Consider the following 25240-nt stretch of genomic DNA (forward strand, 5'->3'; position numbering starts at 1 on the left):
TCCATGTGTTCTCTACAAGATGGCGGAGACTCCTTAATCTCCATTCTTTACCCCTCCCCCAAACAATCTCCCGTGCTCTGCCTGCCAGCAGAGGTTTTCCCCTTCCCCTCCATCTTTCTCACAATTGAAAGCACCAGAGAGCTGCCTGCCAGCTTCTCCCAGGAGCTACTGGCTCCATGCCTGAATCTAGGTGTCTTCCTCCCAGGGCTCAGATCAAGCTCCTATGTTTCTTGCTTTGAGCTTTTCTTCAAAGTTGGCCTTTCTTTTCTTTCTCTAAGAAAAACAAAGGGGGGAATGCCCTGGCTTCTAGCAGCCCCCCCCCCACTGCTTTTAAACCCTTCATTAATAGGTATCCCCAAACAGGGATACCTACAGTAACGTTTGTGCTTTTCAACCAAAAATTTTTCGCCTTTTGTTTTAATATTTCCTTTTCTCTCTAATCCAACACTTTCTTCAACTTTTAAAATTTCTTCAAGGTTCGAAAGTCATCTAAATTTACTTCCACAGGTTAAATCAACATGCTGATAACCATCTTTCAGCTTTTAATTAACAACTAATTTCCTTTCACAGACAAACTGTGGCTGCCTATACCAGATACTATTAACACAATGTTTTTCTCCTTCTGCTGCTTCCCTGTGATTATACCCACAGATCCAACAGCCCATGGTGCACATGTGCACAGGGCACACACTCCGCAGATCTAAAGGAAGACGGTTGCCCTCTGTCTCAACCTGGTCCTTCTTTCTTACGTTGCCTTACGGATACAAACTTGCTTTTCTCTTTCCTGTGAACTCTAACACGGCACAATGACATCATCATATTCTCTTGGGTCTTCAATGCCTACGATAAGACTCGACACCAGTTAATCCATCACCTATAGAGGACCTACTGTGTGTGTAAAGCTTGGGTCCCACTGGGTGAGACAGATGAATGGCGAGAGTTAGACAGAAGCCGTGAATTCATTCATTTGCCAGGCTCCCTTCACTCACCGGTTTCTTCTGAGAATGAGGCTGCGCCCCGCCCACTGCCGCAGCCGGCTCTGGGGACCACCAGGAGCACGGATAAGGAGAACCCAGCCCTCATTCCCAGTGAGATCCTTTCTTGCCCGTGGACAGAAGCGAATTGTTTCTGAACGAGACAGTGAATGAGGCCACTTGTTCTGGAAAACCAGGTGATGGAGAAACCTACCTCTCACATTTTTACCTATCAGCTCGTTCTATAAAGGGCACCAAGAGAAAGGAAGTACAGGGCTCTAAAATGCAGAAAATAACACTCTTCTTTTTGACTGCTGAGACTGAACCTTGTTACGTAGCCTAGGCTGGCCTCAAATTCACAGAGATCTACCTACTTCTGTCTCCACAAGGCCAAGACTATTTTCATTTTATATGGAATAGGATTATATGTATCGAAGCTGATTTTTAATTCATTTATAGCCAAGGATGACCTTGAATTCTCCTCCTGAGGGCTGGAATTTGAGGACAATTATCACCATTCTGAGTTTATACGGTGCTAGGGACCAAAGCCATGACTTTGTACAAGCTAGGCAGGTTCTTTGCCGATGGAGTTACATCCCCAGTTTGTCTTCTAAAGAAGTTCTCCCAAAGACAGTTTACCTTGATGCAGTTACTGGTCTAACCTAGCAAGTCTTGAGAAGAGGGGGGCCCTCCATGGTCCCAGGTGTTTCAGGGACTCCTTCGGTAATAAAATGGATGTTTGCCCTCCCTGGAGTTCCTGTTCCGGTTCAAACTCTATGATGTCATCAACTGGTTACAGTGGCTAAGGGGACCTAGATACCTTGGGACTCTTTTTCTTTATAAGAGATCAGAACTAGACAAGAAGGCTGGATAACCTCCTCAAACCTGCTGACATGTGCTGAGAGACCATAATGGTACAGCAAGCTAAACCTATGGGCCAGGTCATCTATCCCAAAAGGATGCTGCAGACTCAGAGGGGAGTGGGATAGAGAGTTGAAGGTGTGGTACCCAGGAAGGAGAACTGAGGAGAGGTTACAAGGACAGCTAGGTTCCCAGCTAATAAAGACAAAGCCTCATGGGCTGGGGAGATGGCTCAGCAGTTAGAGCACTGGCTGGTCTTCCAGAAGATACAGGTTAATTCCCAGCAACCACGCGGTGGTTCACAGCTGTCTGTAACTCCTGTTCCAGGGGATCCGACACCATCGTACATTCAGTGTGTAAAATAAAAACAAATGCACTAGAAAATAACCGACAAAGCCTGGTGAGATTTCTTCAGGGCCCAGGAAGGTTGGGAGGCAAACCATCAGGAGGCAGACATGGGAGAACACAGTTCCAGGACAACCTTGACTGTCTCAGAAAGGCAACAGGAAGTGACCGTGAGGGAGCTCAGCCATTAGGAGTACTCACCACTAAGCTGAACCTGAGTTCAGTCCCAGAGCCTACATGGTAAAAAAGAAAATTGATTCCAGAAAGATGCTCTCCAACCTATACACACATACATACGTGCACATGCATACACATATACGTACATACGCATGCATGTACACACAAAAATGTGAAAACTTAAAAACCAAAGGAAGACCGGGCAGTGGTGGTGCACACCTCTAATCCCAGCACTTGGGAGGCAGAGGCAGGCGGATTTCTGAGTTCGAGGCCAGCCTGGTCTACAGAGTGAGTTCCAGGACAGCCAGGGCTACACAGAGAAACCCTGTCGTGAAAAACCAAAAAAAAAAAAAAAAAAAAAAAAAAAAAAAAAAAAAAAAAAAAAAAACCCAGAGGAAGGGACTGGAAAGACAGCTCTGGCTAAGACCAGTAGCTGCTCTTCCATAGAGCACAAATTTCATCCCCAGTACCCACATGGCAGCTCACAACCATCTGTAGTTTCTGGGGATCTGATGCTCGCTTCTGGCCTTGTAAGTACCAGGCATGCACATGGTGTACAGTCACACATGCGTGCAAAACATTCATATGCATAACATAAAAATAAATCTTTTTTGAGGAGGGGAAATAGTGGGGGAAGGAAAAGACCTCCCCAAAGAAACATTATATCCAAATACAAAAATAAATTTCACAAATCCTGTAACACTTCCTCAGAGACGCACAGCTTTAAACCACAGAAAAGGTTGATGGTGTCATCTAGGACCTGTTCACAGAACTACATGTTCACCGACTGTTTCAGAAAGCGTTGTAGAGGCCCCTTCAGTTCCCTCCTCTGGCCCTAGCCCTGGCTGCCCATCCCCCTCATTCTTCTCCCTTTGTTTCCCATGAGAATGAGCTGCCATTCCTCCCCACCTCCCCCACAGAAAAACTTCTTAGAAAGTTTTAAAACCATATTCCTCCTTTAAGTATTTAAACAAGGTGATACAGACCTGGGTTCCTTCTGACAATTAAAAAAAGATATATCCAGATTATTGGTGGTGGTCCACGCCTTTTATCTCAGTGCTCGGGAGGCAGAGGCAGGCGCATTTTTGTGAGTCAGCTTGGTTTGAGGTTAGCTTGGTCTACAGAATGAGTTCCAGGATGGCCAGGATTACACAGAAGACATGTCTCAATAATAATAATAATAATAATAATAATAATAGTTTTTTTAAAAAGATATGGAGGCAGAGGCAGAGGCAGGCGGATTCTGAGTTCGAGAGTTTGAGGCTAGCCTGGTCTACAGAGTGAGTTCCAGGACATCCAGAGTTACACAGAGAAACCCTGTCTTGAAAAAAACCAAACCAAAATAAATAAATAAATAAATAAATAAATAAATAAATAAATAAAGATATGTTTGGCAGCAAGCTTACAATCTCCTTACAGGTTGTCCTCTGACCTCCATGCACATGGCATAACACATATACACACACAGACACACATACACATGAATACACACCTACATATGTGTGCACAGGAATATACACGTACACATATCCACATACACACACACACACACACACACACACACACCCCTACACATGAACATATATCTACATGTATGCACACACATCTCTACATGAATACACATCTACATGTACACACACCCAAATATACACCTGAACACATATCTACATGTGTGCACACATGTACACACATCTACACAAGGACACATGCACATACAAACACACACACACACACACCTCCCAGCTGACACCAGTTCAAGAGCAGGCACTGTCAGGTCACATGACCACTGCTCAGTCATAGGAAGTGCTTGACTTCAATCAAGTGAAATTTGGATAGTCGGTTCCACAGATCTTCTGTAGGCAGGAAGTCTGGACTAGACTCTACAGACCCTTATTCCCCCTTGATGGGACATGGAGATGCCAACAAGCCTCTCGGGAGAAAGCTCAATACTTCAAGCCAAGGTTCCTGGAAACCCAAGTTTCTTTTATTCACAGACCGTATTTCATATACCTAACGGTCCTTGAAACAAATGCAGACAGCAGCGACACCTACTGTGTCACATGAATGAAAACAGTACCTGCAATGGTGTCCCACCCCACAATACACACATGGGGGATGACACCCCAGGTGCTCACAGAGTGGCCTGAAGTGGGTGCGATTCCTCCTGGCTCCAGGGCAGTGGACTCCTCCACACTCGGAGATGCGGGTGCCAAAGCCCTTGTTCCCCCCAAACCCCCGGTGCCTATAACGCCAACATGATAGGTGAGGCCATGTTGACCTAGATCCCCTAGTTCACTAAGCCTTTCTCCCTCTCAAGGGTTCAGGCCCAATCTCCCACCAGAGGTAGCTTAATGCCAGCTTAATCCAGCAACCCCAAGACCTGATCCTACTGAACGCTCACAGCTCTAGTGAAAGACTTGCCAAAAAGGAGTCTTTGGGACCAGATCCTTTGATTTTGAAAGTCAGCCCATCTTTGGCTAAAGTACGCCAAATAGAGGTGTCACCGAGTGTCACTGCCAAGCCGGCACCAGGATGCCTAGAGTTACTGAGAGAGGAAGGTCAGCCAGGAGGTCGTCTGGTGGTCTCTGGTCATCATCACCCTGCTGGGCCACCTAGTTGTCCTTCCGTGGCTGCTGTAACCTCTTGGCTACAGCTGTGATCAGAGCTGCTCCCTTCCCACTGCCATCTTCTGACAACATGAATGTCACATCGCACTGAGGGGCCAGCTCTTTCACCGTCTCCTGCAGTATCCGAGAAAAGCTGGGACAAAGTGGAAGACGGGACATCAGCCCTTGAAGTGACTATACCATTGTGACCCAGTTTTCAGAGCAAAACCCCCACTCCCGTGAGTCAAGTATGGTGCTAGGTGTAGGATTCTCACAGGACCAATCTAAGGAGACTCCCTCCATTCCTAGCTTTAGGGCTTTTGTTGGGGGTGGGGGATGGGGCTCTATCAAACTGTCAGTGCTTTTTGTCAGCCCTGACTGTTCTGGAACTCACTCTATAGACCAGGCTGGCCTCAAACTTAAGAGAGTCCCCCTGCCTCTGCCTCTCAAGTGCTGGGATCAAAAGCGTGCACCACCACTGCCCTGAGGTGTCAGCACCTATGGTTTCTTTCTAGCCTTTGTACAAATCTTAGTTCAAGAAAGAGATTTGGAGCTGGCGAGATGGCTCAGAGGCACTCGCCACCAGGCCTGATGACCTGAGTTCGATTCCTGGGTGGGTCTCATGTGCTGATAGAAGAGAGCTAATGCCGATGCATCCACATATGTACATAGATACACATGTATGCATATGTATATATATACGAAATAAATGTAAAGATATTTAAAAGGCTATATTTGTAGAAACCAAACCCCAAATGTGTGTCACACAAGGGACAAAGAAAAGAAGCTGTAGCCTGGCAGTGGTGGTGCACGCCTTTAATCCCAGCACTTGGGAGGCAGAGGCAGGCGGATTTCTGAGTTTGAGGCCAGCCTGGTCTGCAGAGTGAGTTCCAGGACAGCCAGGGCTACACAGAGAAACCCTGTCTCAAAAAAACAAAAAACAAACAAACAAACAAAAGAAGCTGTAAGGCAGAGATCAAGCACCACAGGGATTTTAAAATCTTGTTCCACATCTCCTTGTCACCAGAGGAAGATGAGAAGCATTGGAGAAAACAATAGCTTCTGCTGGGCAGCGGTAGCACACTGCTTAACCCCAGCACTTGGGAGGCAGAGGCAGGCAGATCTCTGTGAGTTTGGGGCAAGCCAGGTCTACAGAGTGAGCTCCAGGACAGCCAGGGTCACACAGAGAAACCCTGTCTCAACCCTCCCTCCTACCCCTAAAAGCAAGTAATAGCTTTCATTACAGAAGATATTAAACTTTAGGCTCATAACATCCTATGAGGACTATGGTTTGTTTGTTTGTTTGTTTGTTTTTGTCTCCATTCTATATAAAAAGAGTCAAAGCTCAAAGCAAGCAAAAACTGGTCCTATGCCACCTGGCTTCTGCTGGGTGGTGCCCATTTAATCTCCGGGCATCACACCCTGAGGGGTAGAGCCCCCCCGCACCCCCTGTTGACCTGGCTGGAGTTTAAAGGCTGACTCCTAGCCTCACATGGACAACCAGGAGGCAGGAACACTAGCCCTTTCATCAACCTCAGCAGCAGTGGGCTCTACCACGCCCAGTCACCATCCCCGTGGAGCCACATCGTCCCGCTGTGAAGATGAAGAGTCTGTGTGGGTCCAGCCGGGGCCACCCACTTGCCTGCCCTTTGTCCCGGTTCCCACACCCATCTCGGGGACTCACTGTGGGTGCAGCTTGTACAGAGTGCCATCCACGCCCACGGTGACCTTGAAGTGCTGCAGGCCCTGGTCTTCCCTCCTCTTCTCCACGATGGCAGCCATGCCGGCACCGCACATCTGGGCAGCCCTCCGAGACACGGCCCCGCACACCTCCTTCACCACTATACTGTCTTCACACGTACTGTCCAGGCCCAGCTGCTGCAGGATCCTCCTGACTTGCAGGAGGGCCAGCCGGTCACTGCAGACAAGCAGGCCAGAACATTAGCAGCTGTCTCCAGCCCCCGGACCTGCTTCGTGTGATCCAGAGTTTTGTCGCCTGGCTGTGCCTTAGCCTGAAGAGCCCTGTCAATGGCTGGGGGTGCAGAATGTCAGAGACATAGGAAAAGTCCCCTACACTAGGAAGTCCTATTGTCTTTAAACAGCAAGATGTAAGAGCACACTTTGCCCATCTCACTAGGAACCAATGTTAGATTCAGAGGCTAATGTACCAGATGCCCATTTCCCAGTCTGAGGTTCAAGGTACAAGGGCTATCTATCCTTTTAGACAAAAGTCTCACAGAAACTTAGCACTCCCCTATAGCGCTCTCTCCCAGTTCTGGAGGCCGATTTCCTCCTATTACTATTTCTATTGTTCTGGGTTTTGTTTCTTGCCATGTAGCCTCTGTCTGGCCCGCCATTCCATCTGCAGATCAGTGTCAAATTCACGATAATCTTCTTGCCTCTACTTCCCCAGTGGTAGGTAGGATTAGAGGTATGTGCTGTCGTCCCAGCGGAATATATGCTCTTTGAAGACAAAACCTGTGCAGGGCTGGGATAGTCAATGACTAAAGGATATTCAGTGACTAAAGGAATATAAGGTGGGCTGGGGAGACGGCTCAGAGGTTTGGAGCACTGACTGCTCTTCCAGAGGTCCTGGGTTCAATTCCCAGCAACTACATGGTGGCTCATGGCCATCTATAATGGGATCTGATGCCCTCTTCTGTCTGAAGACACTGGCTGTGTACTCACATACATAAAATAAAACAAATCTTTAAACAGCAACAACAAAGGAATAGATGGCACACAATGACTTGAAGGATGGGAACATTTAACCCAGAGAGACACAAGTGGTCAAGACACAGAGAGAATAGAGATTGCTGAGTGGTGAGCCCTAATCAGGATGTCTGGATCACGTCCCCTCCTCCCAGGGCTTAAGTGTCATCTCAGAGGAGGAGCAGAAAGAACCAGAGGTAGTGGACAACTACCACATCAAAACTGGACACGACAGGAGAGCTGCACGCACGATTCAGAGTGCACGGCCTAAGAAAGGCTTAGCCCCCAGCATGGAGGGCTGAGGAGATCACAAAGCTCCCTTGGTTGAGGAGCTGTGGGCAACTGATGGCTGCTGGGAAAGGAAGAGCCGGCTTGAGAGAGCTTTCTTTAGGGATGGGGGCCCTGGGAGGCTGCCCGTGCTCCCGCACATGGCCATACAGTCATGCACATACAGGCAGCATGAGATCCACTGTTCCCTCCCCAGTATTATAAATACTGGGGAGGGAACAGTGTGGGAGGGGGTGAGGTAGGAACTGGTGGGGAGGAACGGGGTAGGTTTGATCAGAATAAACTACATGCATATATGAAATTCTCAAAAATAGGGTTTTTTTGTTTGGGGACTTTTTGTTTTGTAAAGAATGGGAACCAGCCAGGTGGTAATGGCACACACCTTTGATCCCAGCACTTTGGAGGCAGAGGCAGGCAGATCTCTGAGTTCGAGACCAGCCTGATCTACAGAGTGAGTTCCAGGGCAATCAGGGCTACACAGAGAGAAAAACTCTATCTTGAAAAACAAAAACAAACAGACAAACAAACAAAAAGAATGGGAACCTGATAGGACCATGAATGTATACAGTGAAATGGCACCACGGGGACAAGCTGGCTTCAAGTCTAGACCCCAGTTAAGTCACAGAGAGCCAGCGATAAGAAAAGGCAACCTGCACTGAGCTCTGAGCTCTGAGCCTGTGAGGGTGCACACTTGATGAGCCCTCAAAAGAATGGCAGACAAGCCCGCCTTGGAGGCTGGGATCACACAGTGGGCCAGCCAGGCTACAGAACGACTACAGATCTTCGGCCCCTGAAGATGAAGCCATTTTATAGTGTGGCTGCAGAGACCAGGGGTGATACAGCACTGTGTGCTGTTTGTCTTGAGGTGACCATGTTTGTTTGGGTTTTATTTCTTGTCTCAGTGAGTGTGTTTTAATGTTGGTTGCTGCCTAGGAAGGTGGAAGGACAGACAACTCCCAAGACATTGGTCGGGTCATAGGAAGGACAGACAGCTCTTGAGACACTGATCAGGTCATAGGAAGGACAGACAGTTCCTGAGACACTGGCTGGGTCATAGGAGCTTCTTATTTTCTTCCTTTCACTTATTTTTTAATTTTCATTTATCTTGTGATGCTAGGAATTGAACCCAGCCAGGCGGTGATGGCGCACGCCTTTAATCCCAGCACTTGGGAGGCAGAAGCAGGCGGATTTCTGAGTTCGAGGCCAGCCTGGTCTACCGAGTGAGTTCCAGGACAGCCAGGACTACACAGAGAAACTCTGCCTCGAAAAACAAACAAACAAACAAACAAACAAAAACAAAACCAAAAAAAAGGAATTGAACCCAGGCTTCCTGCATGCCAGGCAAGAACTCCACCAACAGAGAAAGTGAACTCTTGCCTCCTCTTCCTTCTCCCTCCATCTCCCACGATCTTCCTTTGAAACCCAGACTGTCCTCAAACTCTGATCTCCTGCCTCAGCTGAGTGCTGAGATACAGGTGACCGTCATACTTGGCTTCTAGGAAAGACTTGTTTGAGCTGAGAGGACACAGAACACAGGCACAGGCTAGACAGGCTGACTGAGGGAGAAGCTGTTCTCAGAGGATCCCACCCGTTACACCTGCTCCTTAGCACGCCAGACCACTGGTGACTCTGACTCTTCCCCCAACTCCTCCCCGATCCCTCTTCTTCTTTTTAAAGATTTATTATTTTTGTTTATGCGTATGAGTGTTTTACTTGCACTGTGTGAGTGACTTTCACCTGCAGAGGCCAGAAGAGGGCACCACATCCCCTGGAATTGGAGTTCCAGACAGTTGTGGGCAGTCACAAAGATGCTGGGAACCGAACCCAGTTCCTCTGCAAGATCGGTCACTGCTCTTAACCCCTGAGCCCTGTCTCTCTAGGCCCTGATTTCACAGTGACTCTACCTTCTACAGCCAACTCTGCAGACAGCACAAACAATACAGGCGCTCCTCTGTGAGCACTCTGACTTCACTGGTAAAGTGAGCTGATGTATTTGTTTTCTGTTGCTGTTTGCTTAATTGTAGTTTTGGAATAAAGTCTTGCTTGTTATGAAGCTCTGGCTTGCCTGGCACTTCCTGTGTAACCCAAAGAAATCCTCCTGTTTCTGCCTCCCTAGGACTTAGATAAGAGGTATGTACCACCATACCTGACTCTGTCTCTCTTTATGTCCATTACTGGCCCTAGGAGGGCTTTTTCACTCAAAACCATCTAATGAGAAAGACTAATGAAGTTCAGTGATTAAGCACAGATTGGGAGGAACCAGCATATCTACATAACTGGTGGCATCAGAAATACAAGCACTATTTTGTGTATTTATTTGTTTTGTTTGTTTGTTGTTTTGGACAGGGTCTCATATAGCCCAGGCTGCCCTAGAACTCATTGTATTTATTTATTTATTTATTTATTTATTTATTTATTTATTTATGGTTTTTCTAGACAGGGTTTCTCTGTGTAGCCCTGGCTGTCCTGGAACTCACTCTGTAGACCAGGCTGGCCTCGAACTCAGAAATCCGCCTGCCTCTGCCTCCCAAGTGCTGGGATTAAAGGCGTGCACCACCACCGCCAGGCTAGAACTCATTTTATGACCAAAGATGACCTGAAACTTCTCTTTCTTTGCCTCTTGTACTAAGGTTACACACATGTATCGCCAGACCTGGCTTATGCCATGCTGGAGATTTGAACCATGAGCTTTGTGCATGCCAGGGAAGCATAGCAACTGAGCCGTGTTCCCAGCCTCAGAAGCCACTTTCCAAAAAAGCAGCGCACCCTCAGGGAAGTACTCCATTTGTCAAATGTCCCCAGGTAAATAATTCATAAGATGCAAAATGACTGTATATAAAAAGAGTACCTATTATGGTGTTTCTTAGAAAACAAAATCCATAAATTATAACCTTGGCATCACATACTTAGGGGAAATTTAGTAAATTATAGTATAGTAATGGAAGTTTTTTGCAGTATTTCAGAATGATCATTACACTAGAGAGCTGCTAAAGGAAAGTTTGCTTTCAAGAAATATTCTAACTAACTAACGGTGGTAACACAAGATTGTCACCATAGATATCGATGAGTCATTTCAATATAGAAAAAGGACAGATAGATGGAAATCCAACACTGAATCTGAGCGGGGATCCAGGGTAAATGCAAGATTTCCAGAAGATCCGGGAGACAAAGGAGAGGATTGAACGCTGTCATAAGCATCCAAGTCTGGAATGCAGGAAAGTCAAAGGATGAAATGCAGTTTCTCAGCAGCTGTGCAGTTAGGGAAAACAAGGAAGAGAGAGGAAGGCCACAGAGTCAGACGTGCCTTAGACACGCCAGTCAAACAGAAGGGCCCTGCTTGCCTAGTAACGTATCCTGAACAACTGCATGGCCGTAATCGCGTTTGTCTGGCAGTTCAAGAAACAACTCAAAGGTATTTCTGACACAAGGGTTAGCATTCGCTGTTTGGGGAATGATAATGGTAGTTGGTTATGATTTTTTAAAGCGCTCCTATCTTAGAGCTGCACCTTGAAATATTTATAAATGAGCTAGCATAAGGTGTGGGCTCTGTTTTAGATTAACCTAGCCAGAGGCCGAGCCCGTGGGAGTGTGGGACAAGCACAGTTTGGCGAGGAGCTGGCCTTTGTAAGAAGCAACGATGGGACACTGGGTCTGTTTCACCGTTGCTGTACTTTTGAAGAGGTTTAAAATCTTCCATAAGACACAGAAAAACAAGAAATAGAAGGCAGTCACAGTGCAAACACTGGAACCCCAGTACTTGGGGGGGTAGGGGCAAGCCTCAGCTACACTGCAACTTTGAGGCTATCTCGGCTATATCAGACCCTGTCTAAAAACAAACAAACAAACAAACAAAAACAAACAAACAGCCTAGCATTGTAAGTGAGAATTTCTATGACTAAATACTGAATAAATAATATGTCAATTATATGTAATATGATGGCATGTATCAAATAAGCTTGCATACAATTAAAGAACTCAAGAGGGGACAAAATACACAAAACTCAAAGTAGCTGCATTCGGTAATAAGCCTATGAGTGATTTCCTTTTCCAGATATTTCTTTGTCACAGGGACGCCATCTTTTCAAAATAGAGGAGGGATAACTTTTAGCTTAAATTAATTCCTGTGCTATCCTTCTGGAACCTTGGTAGGGAACCCAGTCCTTTCAATTAAGTGACCAGAGGCTACTCTGTCCCCAGGCAGGATGCTGCCCCTGGGCTGGAATCGGATACAGGTGGATGGACAGTGGGGTGGCCATGAGTGATCTCCATGGCTACTGGAGTCTCCCTACCCACTCTCTCTGTTTCTGTCTCCAGGGTTTCACATACTCCAGGGTGGCTTCACACTCACCATGTAGCTAACACTGATCTTGGTCCTCCTGCCACTTCCTGAGTACCAAGATAACAGGTGCGAACCACCACACCTGCTTTATGAACAATGGCGGGGATCGAACCCGGGGCTTTACACATGCTGGGCAAGCACCCTACCCACTGAGCCACACCCCCAGTCCTGCTTTCATTTTCCAGTCTCAAATCTTCCCACCTCTTGTGGGGAACGACGACAGCCAACCCTGTCCCCCAGCGTCCCACACAAAGCAAGTAAATTCGGTCATACATCACCTTTCAATCTGGGACAGGAATTTGGTTTCAAAGATACCCCTGGTCCGGAGTCGCTCTGAAATCTGCCCTCGGAAGAGGAGCCCCTGCCGGGTGAGGTCGATCAGGATCCGCCTCACGATCTCTCCCAGGTACATCCCACTGGTCATTTTCTCGTATCTGTTTGGGGAAGAGGATATAAGACCGGTGAGGGTAGAAAAGTGCTCTCTGAGGGTGCCACTGGCACCTGACAGTCATGGTTCACAGTGACCTCGGAGGCTCTCTCTACAGTGGTCAAAGAAACAAAACACAGGGAACAGGGTAAAGTGAGAGAGGTAGGCCTCAGAGCCACCTGGGAGCCAAGCCCCACTTCCTGTATCCCATCACGTGGCATGAGCCCATACTGTAAGCATCACCTGTAAACTGAGAGCAAAGCAGGATTCTAAGGACTCCAGGAGGCAGGGCCACCCCTCGCCTGGCCCCAGCATCAATGCTCTCTCGGCCTCAGGCTACTCGCCTGAGCCGGTAAGCGTCTCTTCCGCTTGGGTTTTGGCTTTGCCTTAGACACCAGGACATCAACTTTGCCTTTGAAGACATCAGTCCACCAGCGATCATAACAAGCTACTAACACTCAAGAGGTGCTAAAAAAAAAAATTTAATCCTTTTCCCCTTTCCACAGTGCTCCATAAGGATATGCAGCAAGAAAGGAAGGGGCTTAGGAAGCAGCCAGCGCTGGGAAGGCTCAGTGCACAGGAGTGTGCAATCCCACTGCCGCTGTGCTGTGCTGGGGAGCTGGACTCCAGCCAGCCTCTGAGGTGAATGGAAATACAAGTTCACTGTCATCTAAATGCTGGCCTCACACCACAGCTGTGCAAGGAATCAGTAGGAAAACACTGACAGACAGCATTACGGAAGGTGTCCAAACTCAGGACCAATGGTGCCTATACCAACACATGTGCTGGCCTCCTGGCCTGTCTCAGCTCTGCTCAGAAGGCCCTTCCCCTAAACCTCTCCAGCCCATGGACTTCCCTCTCCCCAGCTTTTCATCTCAAATAACCCGGCCATTTTGGCCACGCACTCTCTTGGTCCTCTGCTCCTGGCTCTCAGTCCCCCCTCTTGGCCCTCGTCTTTGTTCTCTCTTCTCTTCCCCTGTCGCTCTCCTCTCTTTCCTCTCCTCTCATGGCCCAGCTCACTCTGCTGGCCATGTTTAGTCTATTACTTTTTTTCTCTGCTCTGGACTCTTCCAGATGTTTCTGGTTGTTCTCCCCTCATAGCTACGATACAAACCTCGCCCCAGTCCCTTGGAGCCAGCGTGTTCTCATTTCATTCAAAATTCCAGTCCCGCTCCATTCAACTCTCAGTCCAGAAATACAAGCCACGGCCACAGCAGATAGACGCAGAACTAAGACTGGGAACTTCCCAGGAGGAGACTGGAAGCACTCAACTGGCAGTCAGAGATAAGGTGGTCAAGCCCTTCCTAATGCAGGAATGAGAACGGAGCCCAGGCCTTGTGCACACGACTCCAGAATTCTCGACTGAGCCCAGCCTGAGGTCCTTTGATTTAGAACAGCGGGCTCACCTGGGTTACAACAGTGCCCCTGCCAGCCAGGAAGGAAGATCGCCAAAGAGGGCGAGGGACCACCAGTACCCATCCGGTCCTTGTCCCAGCTCAGCAGTCCTCAGCGTGTCCTTGAGCCGGGTCTTAGCACATTTCTGAAGTGCTCAACCTCCACCTACTTATCTGCCATCGTGACAAATCTCCAATTTCCCCCGGTTTATATATTATAAACCCAGCTTAATTGGGATACGTCTCACACAATCTAAAACACACTCTGGCCATTTGCAGACCACTTTCCTAACCCTGTTCCAGGAGAAGGGCCCAGACTCACTACTGGGATCTCACACACTAGCTTCACCTCAATCTGGGCCTCTCTTCCAGGGTGTGTCAGAATGCAGCTGGAAATCTACCCGGGAAGGAGTCTGGAAGCCGTTCATTATATTCTGTCTTTTCAGTAGTTGGTAATTGCAGCGTGCCTCACAAAGGCTTGTGGCCCATGATAAGATGTGATACTATGTTGATGCCTTCACATCCATCCTGGGGACGGCTTTCCCACCCCTTAGAATTCATTGACCTTAAAAGGCCAAAGACCTTGGACCTCTAAATGAGACTCAGTAAAGCCCGTGTTATGGCTGCTAGGTCACCACACCCCGGCTCTGTAGTACACGGTCAGTCTGCAAGCAGTCATTCTGACAGCTTCTGGCTGGCTTCCACAGCCCACGAGTCTTCAAAGTACCTTATGATAATTAGAAAAGGGACCCCTCCCTCTCCTGTCGGCAACATCAAGGTGACCTTCTTTTATTCCCTGTTCTGGTATCTGGTAAAGACGTACAATAAGCATGGACAAAGCTATCAGGTTGATGCCACCAGAACAGACCTGCTCCCTGGGTTTGGCAAGGCTTCTGCTGGGGCATGGTTTGTGCACTCTATTCAGATGCTGATTGCTGTGCACAGAGACCTGGTGGCAGTCCTGACTTTGGGTCGGCCTGTTATTTGGAGCATCTCCTGTCTCAGTGATGTGTAAAAATTCTTATCCACCACCCCTGATTGATTAATAAAGAACTTATTCAGCCTGTAGCTGGGTAGGAGAGCACAGGGCGGGACTTCTGACCCCAGTCAGGGGGTTCCAAGCAAAAAGAGAAGAGTGGAGGAGGAGGAGGAAGAGGAGGAAGAGGAGGAGAAAGAGGAGGAAGAGGAGGAGAAAAGAGAGCAGGAGGATTTGCCATGAGGTCTCGCTGATAGAGCATCCATGAGGAGGAAGAAGAGAAGGAGATGGACCAGGAGGATCGCCATGAGATCATCATGTGAGTCGTCATGAGGACACACATGGAACAGAGCGAGCCAGGGAAGACTCAGAGTGCAGGTGAAGGACCATGAGGGTGGGACGTAAGCAGCCAATGAGGGCTAGAATAGATGAGCATCTGCCCACATGCAGCTTGTTAAAACACTGATTAGGTCTCCCTCCATGGCATTTATTTGGGAGCTGAAGGGGGATGAAGCAGGTGTAGAAACGTCCCAGTGTTACTTGGAAGGAAGGGGGTTGAAGAAAAGCCCACGGGATCACATCTACATGTAATCCCTTCACACATGACACACACACCTCACAGGATCACACCTACATGTAATCCCTTCACACACGACACACACACCTCACAGGATCATACCTACATGTAATCCCTTCACACATGACACACACACCTCACAGGATCACACCTACATGTAATCCCTTCACACATGACACATACACATCAAAGGATCACATCTACATGTAATCCCTTCACACATGACACATATACATCACAGGATCGCACCTACATGTAATCCCTTCACACATGACACACACACCTCACAGGATCATACCTACATGTAATCCCTTCACACATGATGCATACACATCCCACATGATTACACCTACATGTAATCCCTTCACACATGACACACACACACATCCCACGGAATCACACCTACATGTAATCCCTTCACACATGACACACACCCCACATGATCACACCTACATGTAATCCCTTCACACATGACACACACACACCCATGGGATCATACCTACATGCTTCCTTCACAAATGGCACACACCCCACCTGGCCTCCTCACCTCTGCTTGCCGGCGTTCAGGGAGCCCTCATCCACCTCCTTGTCATACTGGGTGCGGAGGTCATCGATGCAGCCATTGTCGCCAAACCCGCCCCACTCGGTGTTGACGCACATCCGGCCTTCGTCCCCGTCCACCAGCTCTATGTTCCTCATTTCCTCCATATAGCACACGTTGCTTCCTGTCCCTGGAAGGAATCATGAAGGGACTTCAGTCCTCAAAGATAACTCTAAGAGAGGCTCATGAATGCCATAAGTAAGTTGGTGTCTGAGGTCTGAGACAGAGCTTGGATGGGATTCCTGCTTTATATTCAGCTGGCCAGTCTTGAACAAGTGCCCTATGGAGTTGTTAAAAAGAAAAAAAGAAGGCGACACCTGTGTGTTCTGTTAAGTAGCCAGTGAATGAGTCTTGCTATCCTCAGCAGCAGCAGCAGCATCTCCATCATCATCATCCCCATCTTCCCACTCACCCCCATCAAACCCATTGTGGCCAGAGTCATCATCGCCATCACTATAATCAGCAGCAGCATCTCCATCCTTCCCAGCATCAGCATCCCCAGCATCAGCATCCCCCACAGCAGGAGCATCATCATCCTCACTGCCTTTATCATCATGCGCATCTTACCCATCATCTTCAGTATCCTCGTTATCATCCCTATCCTCATCACCACCAAGGTCATCGCCATCCTCATCACGTCTATCATCATCATCCCCAGCAGCAGCAGCAGCAGAGCCAGAGTCAGAACCCAGCTCCGCTGCCCCAGGCCACCATGCCCAACAGTGGCCTCCTTCCTTCCTCAACACCTGGCCCCCAACCGTAAGGTGGAAGAAGGGAGTGTAAGCAAGGGGAGGCACAGTAATGGAAGACGACCATTAATTACAACACATTATATGCTGTCGGGAAACCCTGCTACTGACATTACCGAACAGCCTTGAGCTCAGTGCAAAATGGCGGACCCCTATGTCAGCAGGGCTTCCTCTTCTTCTTCCGGGGGATCCCGGAGCCCACACAGACTACCTAAGGAATGTCACGTAGTCCTGTACCTGAGACTCCTAGAATGTCTCCCCATGCTAATGAGGCATCTCAGTACCTTAGCTTTCAGCCAATGACCTTTGTCTAGCCTGGAGATTCTCACCTCTTTCCCCAAAACTGTATAGCCCTTGGTTCACCCCCGTATAAAGCATATATGCACAAGCTGTTTCTTTGAATACTGTCTGAGAGAGTTGAACATTGAACATATGTGACACTGAAATCTCCAGAGGAAACCCCCTCCCTCCCCAGCATTCCCTGCTAGGCCCAGGTCCTGCTGACCCAAGTGTTTCAGACTTGGCTTCATCCTTTCCTGCCTGGTGTGTACCAGAGCCCAGACACACCAAGGGAAGATGTGGACCTCAGAACTCAGTTCTGTTCAAGCCTTCCCTGTTTGGTGCCTGGACACCACAGGTAAGAAGTAGAAAACAGGAACCACAATATACATCTGTGGAAATGTCCAAAACATAAAGGGAAAAAAATGAAGAAAAGGAAAACTCCTTCTTAGTATATCTTTCCCTTCCTCAGAAGAGAAGGGCCTTGCCTCACAGCCTTGGTGAGAAGGAACCTGGGAATGAATTGCCGACCTAGGTCCCCAGACTGAATCACATCCTGGCAACAGAGTGGCAACCCCAGGAGAGTCCAAGTGGACCAGGCCACTGTCTGGGACACCATGCCTGACCACGTACCTGCAATCAAGCCAATCTCACACCTGGGATCCTCATAGCCACAGGTCATCATGGTCCCCACCGTGTCATTCACGATTGCAACTATGTCCAGGTCAAACTCCTGCAAAGGAAGCAAGTCACTGTCCTGAAACAGAATGTGGGAGGGGCATCTCGGCGCAAGGCAGACCAAGGCCTGTGGCCCGTGGCCCGGGCATATCATGGCAGGGCAGGGGAAGAGGACAGGTCCAACCCGAGCCTCCCAATCATAGCCTACATTTCTCCTCTTGATGGCTTCTCTGAGCATGTCCACCACATCCTCTCCTTCACAGTCGGTGGCCTTGAAGCCTTTGGTCCACCCTACTAGAGTCCCCTGAAACAAAGAAGGGGAATACTTCACTTGGGCAGCCATTCTTGGAATGACAGAGCACCTCAGACCCAACAGTCACGAGGTTTAGAATCTGGTCACTGGTAGAACATGTATGTTTTTGGCTTGCTTCTACCTTCACTATCCTAACATGGCCCTTGCCAAAAGGGCTCCCTGCAGCTCTGCAAGGTCTTTAAGACTCAGGTGTGTTCCTGTCGCTGCTACACAGAATCAGAGTCTGGGGTCAGAGCATCCCACTGTCAATGACAGCCCATGACAGACGGAGGTGTTCTCAAGAGTTGAATTAGAAAACGTCAGACTCAGCACCGCTACACAGTGTAACAAGCTACCCAGCCCCTCCACCCCAGCAGTATTGAGAAGACATATTGTCTTATTCATCATTATCAATGCTATTACAAACCAGAACCACCACACCATCAAGAAACATGGAGCATTGGAAAACTGTATTCATCACACGGTTTTTTTGTTTGTTTGTTTTTTTAAATGAAAGTGATTAACACACAGGTAAAGAAGAAACCCACTTCTCTTTTTTTGTTTTGTTTTGGTTTTTGGTTTTTTGGTTTTTCAAGACAGGGTTTCTCTGTATAGCCTTGGATGTCCTGGAACTCATTCTGTAGACCAGCCTGGCCTCTAACTCAGAGATATTCATCTGCCTTTGCCTCCCAAATACTGGGATTAAAGGTGTATGCCACCACTGCCAGGCTTAGTCTATTTACTCCTTTTTTTGGGTAAGATTTATTTATTTATTTATTTATTTATTTAATGTATGTGAGTACACTGTAGCTGTCTTCAGACACGCCAGAAGAGGGCATCAGATCCCATTACAGATGGTTGTGAGCCATCATGTGGTTGCTAGGAATTGAACTTGGGATCTCCGGAAGAGCAGTCAGTGAACCATCTCTCTAGCCCGTCTGTTTACTCTTTTTTTTTTCTTTTTTTTTTTTTTTTGGTTTGGTTTTTCGAGACAGGGTTTCTCTATGTAGCCCTGGCTGTCCTGGAACTCACTCTGTAGACCAGGCTAGCCTCGAACTCTCGAACTTAGAAATCCGCCTGCCTCTGCCTCCCAAGTGCTGGGATTAAAGGCGTGCGCCACCACTGCCTGGCTGAATTATTTATTTTTTAAGCCGGTGTGTTTGTGTGTGTGCATGCATATGCACATACACACTCATGCATGGGCACATCTGCATGCGCCTGTCTGAGTTTATGTCCACCACGTGTGTGCATGCGTCAGTTTCAGAAGAGGGGGGGTCACATGCCCCGGGACTGGAATTCCAGATGAATGTGAGCCACCAGGCTGGGAACTGAACCTGAGTCCTTTGCAGGAATGGTAAATGCTATGAACTGCAGACTCAGCTCAGCAGCCCCTAGCATCATTTATAAAAACCCAGGAGACCAAACCACAGACAGGTTAAAGAATGCACCCAAGGTCACACAATCAATAAATGAGAAGCCTGATAATTTGCATCAAGGTCTGTGGTTGTTTGGTTCATCCCTCAACCCCAAGCAAAGCTCATGAAGAGCACACAGCAGTATCTGGCACAGAAGTAGCACTGTGGATGCTGTGGGGTACCCAACTTCCTCCTCCTCCTCCTCCTCCTCCTCCTCCTCTTCCTCCTCCTCCTCTTCCTCCTCTTCTTCCTCTTCCTCCTCTTCCTCCTTCTCCTCCTTTTCCTCCTCTTCCTCTTCTTCTTCCTCCTCCTCCTCTTCCTCTTCTTCCTCCTCCTCTTCCTCCTCCTCCTTCTCTTCTTCCTCCCTTTCCTCTTCCTCTTCCTCCTCCTCCTCATCATCATCATCGTCATCACTAGTGAAGGGCAGGATACCATGTAACCCAGGCTGGCACTGAACTCCCTACACAGCCAAAGGTGGCCTTCAACTCTTGATCCTCCTGCCTCCATCTCTCAAATGCTGGTGTGTTACAAGCATGTGCCACCAGGACAGTTTGAGAAACACATGTCTTAGGTTACATGTATGAGTTTTCTTTCCTCAATAAAAACCCTACAACTTCAGCATCTCCCTGATCACATGTACTGTTCGGAGCACAGAAAAATATTGCCCTGTTCTAATTAGCCTTCGCTGGCCATTACCTTCTCAAACCTCTCCATAAAATGATTGTACCCCTCTTTTCTAATAGTGCCACATGTGTCCCTTTGTGGATACTAGGCTACATCTGAGAGGGCCACTCCCTAAATCCAACCAACTGTGGATGGGTTGGGGAGATGGCTCAGCAGTTAGGAGCACTGGCTGCTCTTACAGAGGACCCAGGTTCAGTTCTCAGTACCAACATGGAGGCTCATAACTACCTTACAGTCCAGTTCCGGGGGATCTGATGTCTTCCCCTGGCCTCCACAGGCACTACACACACGTGTGCCAGATGAAAATGCAGAGACTCAAAAATGAGCAAACAAAAATAATTAAAAAGTATTCAGAAAAAGAACCGGCAGCTGTCCTGATGTCCCAGGCCCCCCTTAGCATCCTTTCCTGACGTCCAGCTTGGCATTTACACTGTGGGAAGTGATCTAGAGGTGGCTTCCGGTATTCAGGAGGATGTGCACAGGGTCTGTGCCGATACTATGTCATCCTGTAGAATGAACTTGAGCAACATGGATTGTGGTACCCGTGGGAGCCCTGCATCCAATCCTCTGAAGATACCGAGGAATTAACTCTTCGAGAATTTCAAAATAAGGAGAAATCAAATTTGGTAAACAGAAAACCCTTTACATGGTTAAGTCCCTCTACACCACCTATTCCCAGGTGTGTGAACAGTGGCCTGGTGGAGTGGCTCAGTCAGTAAAGGGCTCGCCTAGTGTACATCCTATGCTGGGTCCGATCCTCAGCACGACATGTGCTGGGCACGGTGGTGCAGGCCTGCTACCCCAGGACATAGAAGGTGGAAGGAGGAAGACCAGAAACTCATGGTGATCCTTGGCTACATCAGGAATTTGAGGCCTGTCTGGGATACAGGAGACCCTGTCTCAGAAACAAAACCCAATGTGAGCACAGACACAGAGGAACCTTGAAATCGCCCCGGGGGAGAGCAGCCTCCGGGCAAGAGCAGCCTCCGGGCAGGGTGTGGGGCCGGCTTACCTTGTCGATGCATGTTTGTCTGCAGGGGAAGGAGAAGGTGAAGCCCAAAGGCAGTTGGGCGCCCTTGAGGCCCATATAGTCCAGGAAGTCAGCGATGCACTGTACAATGTGGTCAAAGAGCTGCAGGAGAAAGAGAGAGAGGGGGGGGGGGGAGGCGTTCATTTGAGGTGTGCACGGATGCGAGGTATGCACCGACGGGGGTGGGGCAGCCGGCACTCCGCCCAAACGCTCACCTCCTCGCCAGTGCCCTGCATGATCTCCAGAGGGATGGCGAAGATCTTGTTGTACATTCGCACTGACCTCCGTCTGATCTTCACCAGGAGGACTCGGAAGTTAGTCCCCCCCAAATCCAGGGCAAGGAACTTTCCTTTCTCTGTGGGAGAGAGAGTGGAGGCTTCATCCCACCCACCCATGCTGAGCAGGGACCCCTGGGCACTTGGAGGAAGAACAGAGGAACAAGCCCAGAAGAAGGGCACCTCTGCTCTGGCCTCCTAGACCGAAGAAGCTTCAGGTCCGGGCAAGTACCTTGAACCTGTCTTAGGCCAGAGCACTTTTCTTAGCACTCATTTCCCTAAGACCCAAGCCCCGCCCATTGTTTCTGAGAAACAGCTTTCATCCTGGGCCTCCTTCCATGTCTACAGAGGGAGGAAGATGAGCCTTCAAGGTTCTTCCAGTTCTAAATGTTACTGGCCAGTGGGTCCTAAGTTTCTGGATAGGACATAATACACAGAACCTGACACTCAGGAGCCTTAAACAGGGAATTCTGGCTAGCTAACCTGAGTGCAGCAGACTCTGGAAAGCATCTCCATCCTGTTGAAACTGTTCAGGGGAATCTTTCACCACAAGCGTGAGCCTGCTCTTCTATCGTGTGCACACATGTGCGTGATGTGGGGAGGACACACACACCATGGCACATAGTTGGAGGTCAGAGGACAACTCTGTGGAGTTGGTTCTCTCCTTCCATCTCCACACGTGATCCTGGGGTGGAGCTTGGGTTGCTAGGCTTACACGGGAAGTAGCCTTATATTTTGAGGCACCTGGTTGGCCCACAGTATAAGCCAATTCCTGTTCCCTCTTCCCTGGTCCCCATGTCCTCTGCCTGGGAAAGCATCTCCAGCCCTGCGTCATGGGACTGTGCAGGTCCCTAACTGCAGGGCCTCCCTCCCTACCCCTGCCCCTCAGCATCAGAGCCTGGTCTACACAGAATCTCTCATTGTCCTCCATTCACCCACTCCCTTCTGACCAGACTGCTCTTTCTGTTTCTCAGAATTGCCAAAGACATCATTCCAGCCATCTCTGGTTTTCTTTCTAGTGCCTGTCCTTTCCTGGTATCGTGTGTTATTTACACTTTTAACGTTTGCCCACCTGTCTAAGCTCCATTCAGAAGCACAGAGACTCTGCTCTATTGCCGGGCCTAGAACAGAGCCCAACAAGCAGCTGCTGCCTCAGGGAGATTTGAGGAACACAAAGAAGGAGGAGGAGGAGGAGGAGGAGGAGGAAGAGGAGGAGGAGGAGGAGGAGGAGGAAGAGGAGGAGAAGGAGGAGAAGGAGAAGGAGAAGAAGAAGAAAGGAAGAAAGAAGGAGGAGGTAGAAGAAGAGGAGGAAGAGAAGGAGGAAGAAGAAGGAAGAGGAGGAGGAGTCATGACTGAAACAGTGAGGAGCAAGGCCAAAACCCAAACCCCAGAAGGGTGCCAGCCAGAGGGAGCCCTGAAGGCCCACAGTGTTCAGAGGGAGGGTCGGGGAAGCATAGGGACGTCTACTGGCTCACAGCAGGAGGTCTGTTTCTATTATTATTATTACCCACAGCAAGAAAACACACATATACACACATTCACACAGACTTACACACACAGACATACATATACAGACATACACACAGAGACATACAAACACACACAGGCACATACATACACATATACACACATACACATACAGATGCATATACTCATACACACACAGAGAGACACATACACAACACAAGCATATACACACAGACACACATATACAACACACACAGAGACACACACATACACGCAAGCATATACACATACATAGACAGACACACACAAACACAGACAAAACATACATATATACATAGAGATACGCAAGGACACACACAGAGATATATACACTCATATACACACACATATACAAACATACACACACAGCGACATACAAACACATACACTCATACATACAGACACATACATATATATTCATATACACAGACACATACACTCATGCACACAGAGTCACACAGAGAGGTCACACAGAGAGACATATACACATACACACATACACATTCGCACACAGACACATACAGACAGACATATATACACACATACAGAGACACATATAATCATATGCACACACACACATTCAGCCATATGCACAGAGAAACACAGAGAGACACATATACACATACACTCAGACACATACATATACACACACAAATAGACACACACATAGACACACACATATATACTCATATACACATACACACACACAGATACAGAGACCTGCGCACAGTTGAACCAAGTCATGCAGACTCTTCCATCTGCCCTCTCCCATCATCCAAGGCTCTAACAGCCTCTGCATTTGCACAGTGTAGGCAGGAGCCCTGCACACCCCTATAGAGCAGGTGCCTGTACCAACCCACCAACCCACCTGTGCCGTCAGGCATTCCATAGACATAGGTGGGAAGCATCTTCACGGTAGCCAGAGCGTGGGTCTTTTTCTTCAGCCCGTACTCTAGTTCAGTCCGCATCTTGTCCCGCACACCCCGGAGTTGCTCTGGGGTCAACTGGAACAAAGCCAGCACCTTGTCGATCTGCTTGCGCTGGGCCTGCACCCGAGAGGCCACTGCAGTCACCATGGCGGCCCCCTTGGTGCTTCCGCTCTCTGACAGGAGGAAGCGGACATCACAGCTTGGGACCAGTCTCCTCACCACCTTGTGTAGGCGTTTGGGGTACCTGGAGGTAGAGGAGGCAGTCAAATAGAGTGCAGTCTTTTCAGCTACACCTGGCCAGTGGGAATGGACACAGGGCTAGTGGGTGATAGGTCCCGGGGGGGCCTGCTTGTTGGATGGTGTGTGGATGGACTAGGACAGCCGAAAGGACACTTTGGAAGCTAAGGGAAGTGCTGATGTTTCAGCCCAGAGGGCATGAATGAACAATGTGATAATTGAAGCCACCTCTGTCCATGGGGAAGGATTTGCTCAATCAGGCCCTTCTAGGGTGTACACGCCTGGCTTCCAGTGCCGCCTCTGTTAGCTAACGAGTCTTTCTCTCTGAACCCCCCCGTGGGATTTTCATTTCCCTATGTCGTCCTAGCAGGATCTGGCGACATCTGCCATCACTGAGTTTTCCCCATCAATGGTGGGTATCTCTGACTTTTCAGTATTGCTATGTCCTGGGGATTACCTAGAGAGTGGAGAGAAAGATGGCTAGAAAGAGGACAGACGGAAAGGTAGGAAGACACATAGATACACAGATAGGCAGACAGACGGGGAGATGGACACACAAGATGAATGAATGAACACAGAAATCCATGCATAAATAGACAGATAGATAGATAGATAGATAGATAGATAGATAGATAGATAGATAGATAGGTAGGTAGATAGATAGGTAGGTAGATAGATAGAGAGATAGATACGGGGTCTTTCTAATTAGGTAATAGCTTTAACAGACTTTTTTTGAGATAGGCCTTGCTGCATAGCCCCCTCAGGTTTGCTTTCTTCCTGTCTCCTTACAGTGGAAATCTCCATTGCTCCGCCCTCATCCACAGTAGAGATACTGCTGCTGCCCGATTGGCCCCTCTGAGTTCTGTAATTACTGGTCTGCACCAGCACA

The 25240-nt window shown here is 48.5% G+C and overlaps 1 protein-coding gene across 1 annotated transcript in view; it reads right to left on the reverse strand.

The window, feature by feature from the left end:
* Positions 1 to 4319: 4319 nt before the first annotated feature.
* Hkdc1 (hexokinase domain containing 1) overlaps positions 4320 to 25240 on the reverse strand; it is a 41124-nt gene continuing 20203 nt past the window's right edge. Inside the window, exons 10-18 of the mRNA XM_028776861.1 lie at positions 24054 to 24358; positions 21620 to 21759; positions 21387 to 21506; positions 18192 to 18287; positions 17939 to 18038; positions 16224 to 16407; positions 12581 to 12736; positions 6648 to 6881; positions 4320 to 5117 (exon numbers count right to left, since the gene is read on the reverse strand). Of these exons, the coding sequence (XP_028632694.1) occupies positions 4970 to 5117; positions 6648 to 6881; positions 12581 to 12736; positions 16224 to 16407; positions 17939 to 18038; positions 18192 to 18287; positions 21387 to 21506; positions 21620 to 21759; positions 24054 to 24358 (1483 nt within the window). The 3' untranslated portion in view covers positions 4320 to 4969. The remainder of the gene's footprint in view (positions 5118 to 6647; positions 6882 to 12580; positions 12737 to 16223; positions 16408 to 17938; positions 18039 to 18191; positions 18288 to 21386; positions 21507 to 21619; positions 21760 to 24053; positions 24359 to 25240) is intronic.

This window comes from Grammomys surdaster, unplaced genomic scaffold (genome assembly GCF_004785775.1).
Source record: "Grammomys surdaster isolate TR1022 unplaced genomic scaffold, NIH_TR_1.0 273, whole genome shotgun sequence".
NCBI classification, from domain to species: domain Eukaryota; kingdom Metazoa; phylum Chordata; class Mammalia; order Rodentia; family Muridae; genus Grammomys; species Grammomys surdaster.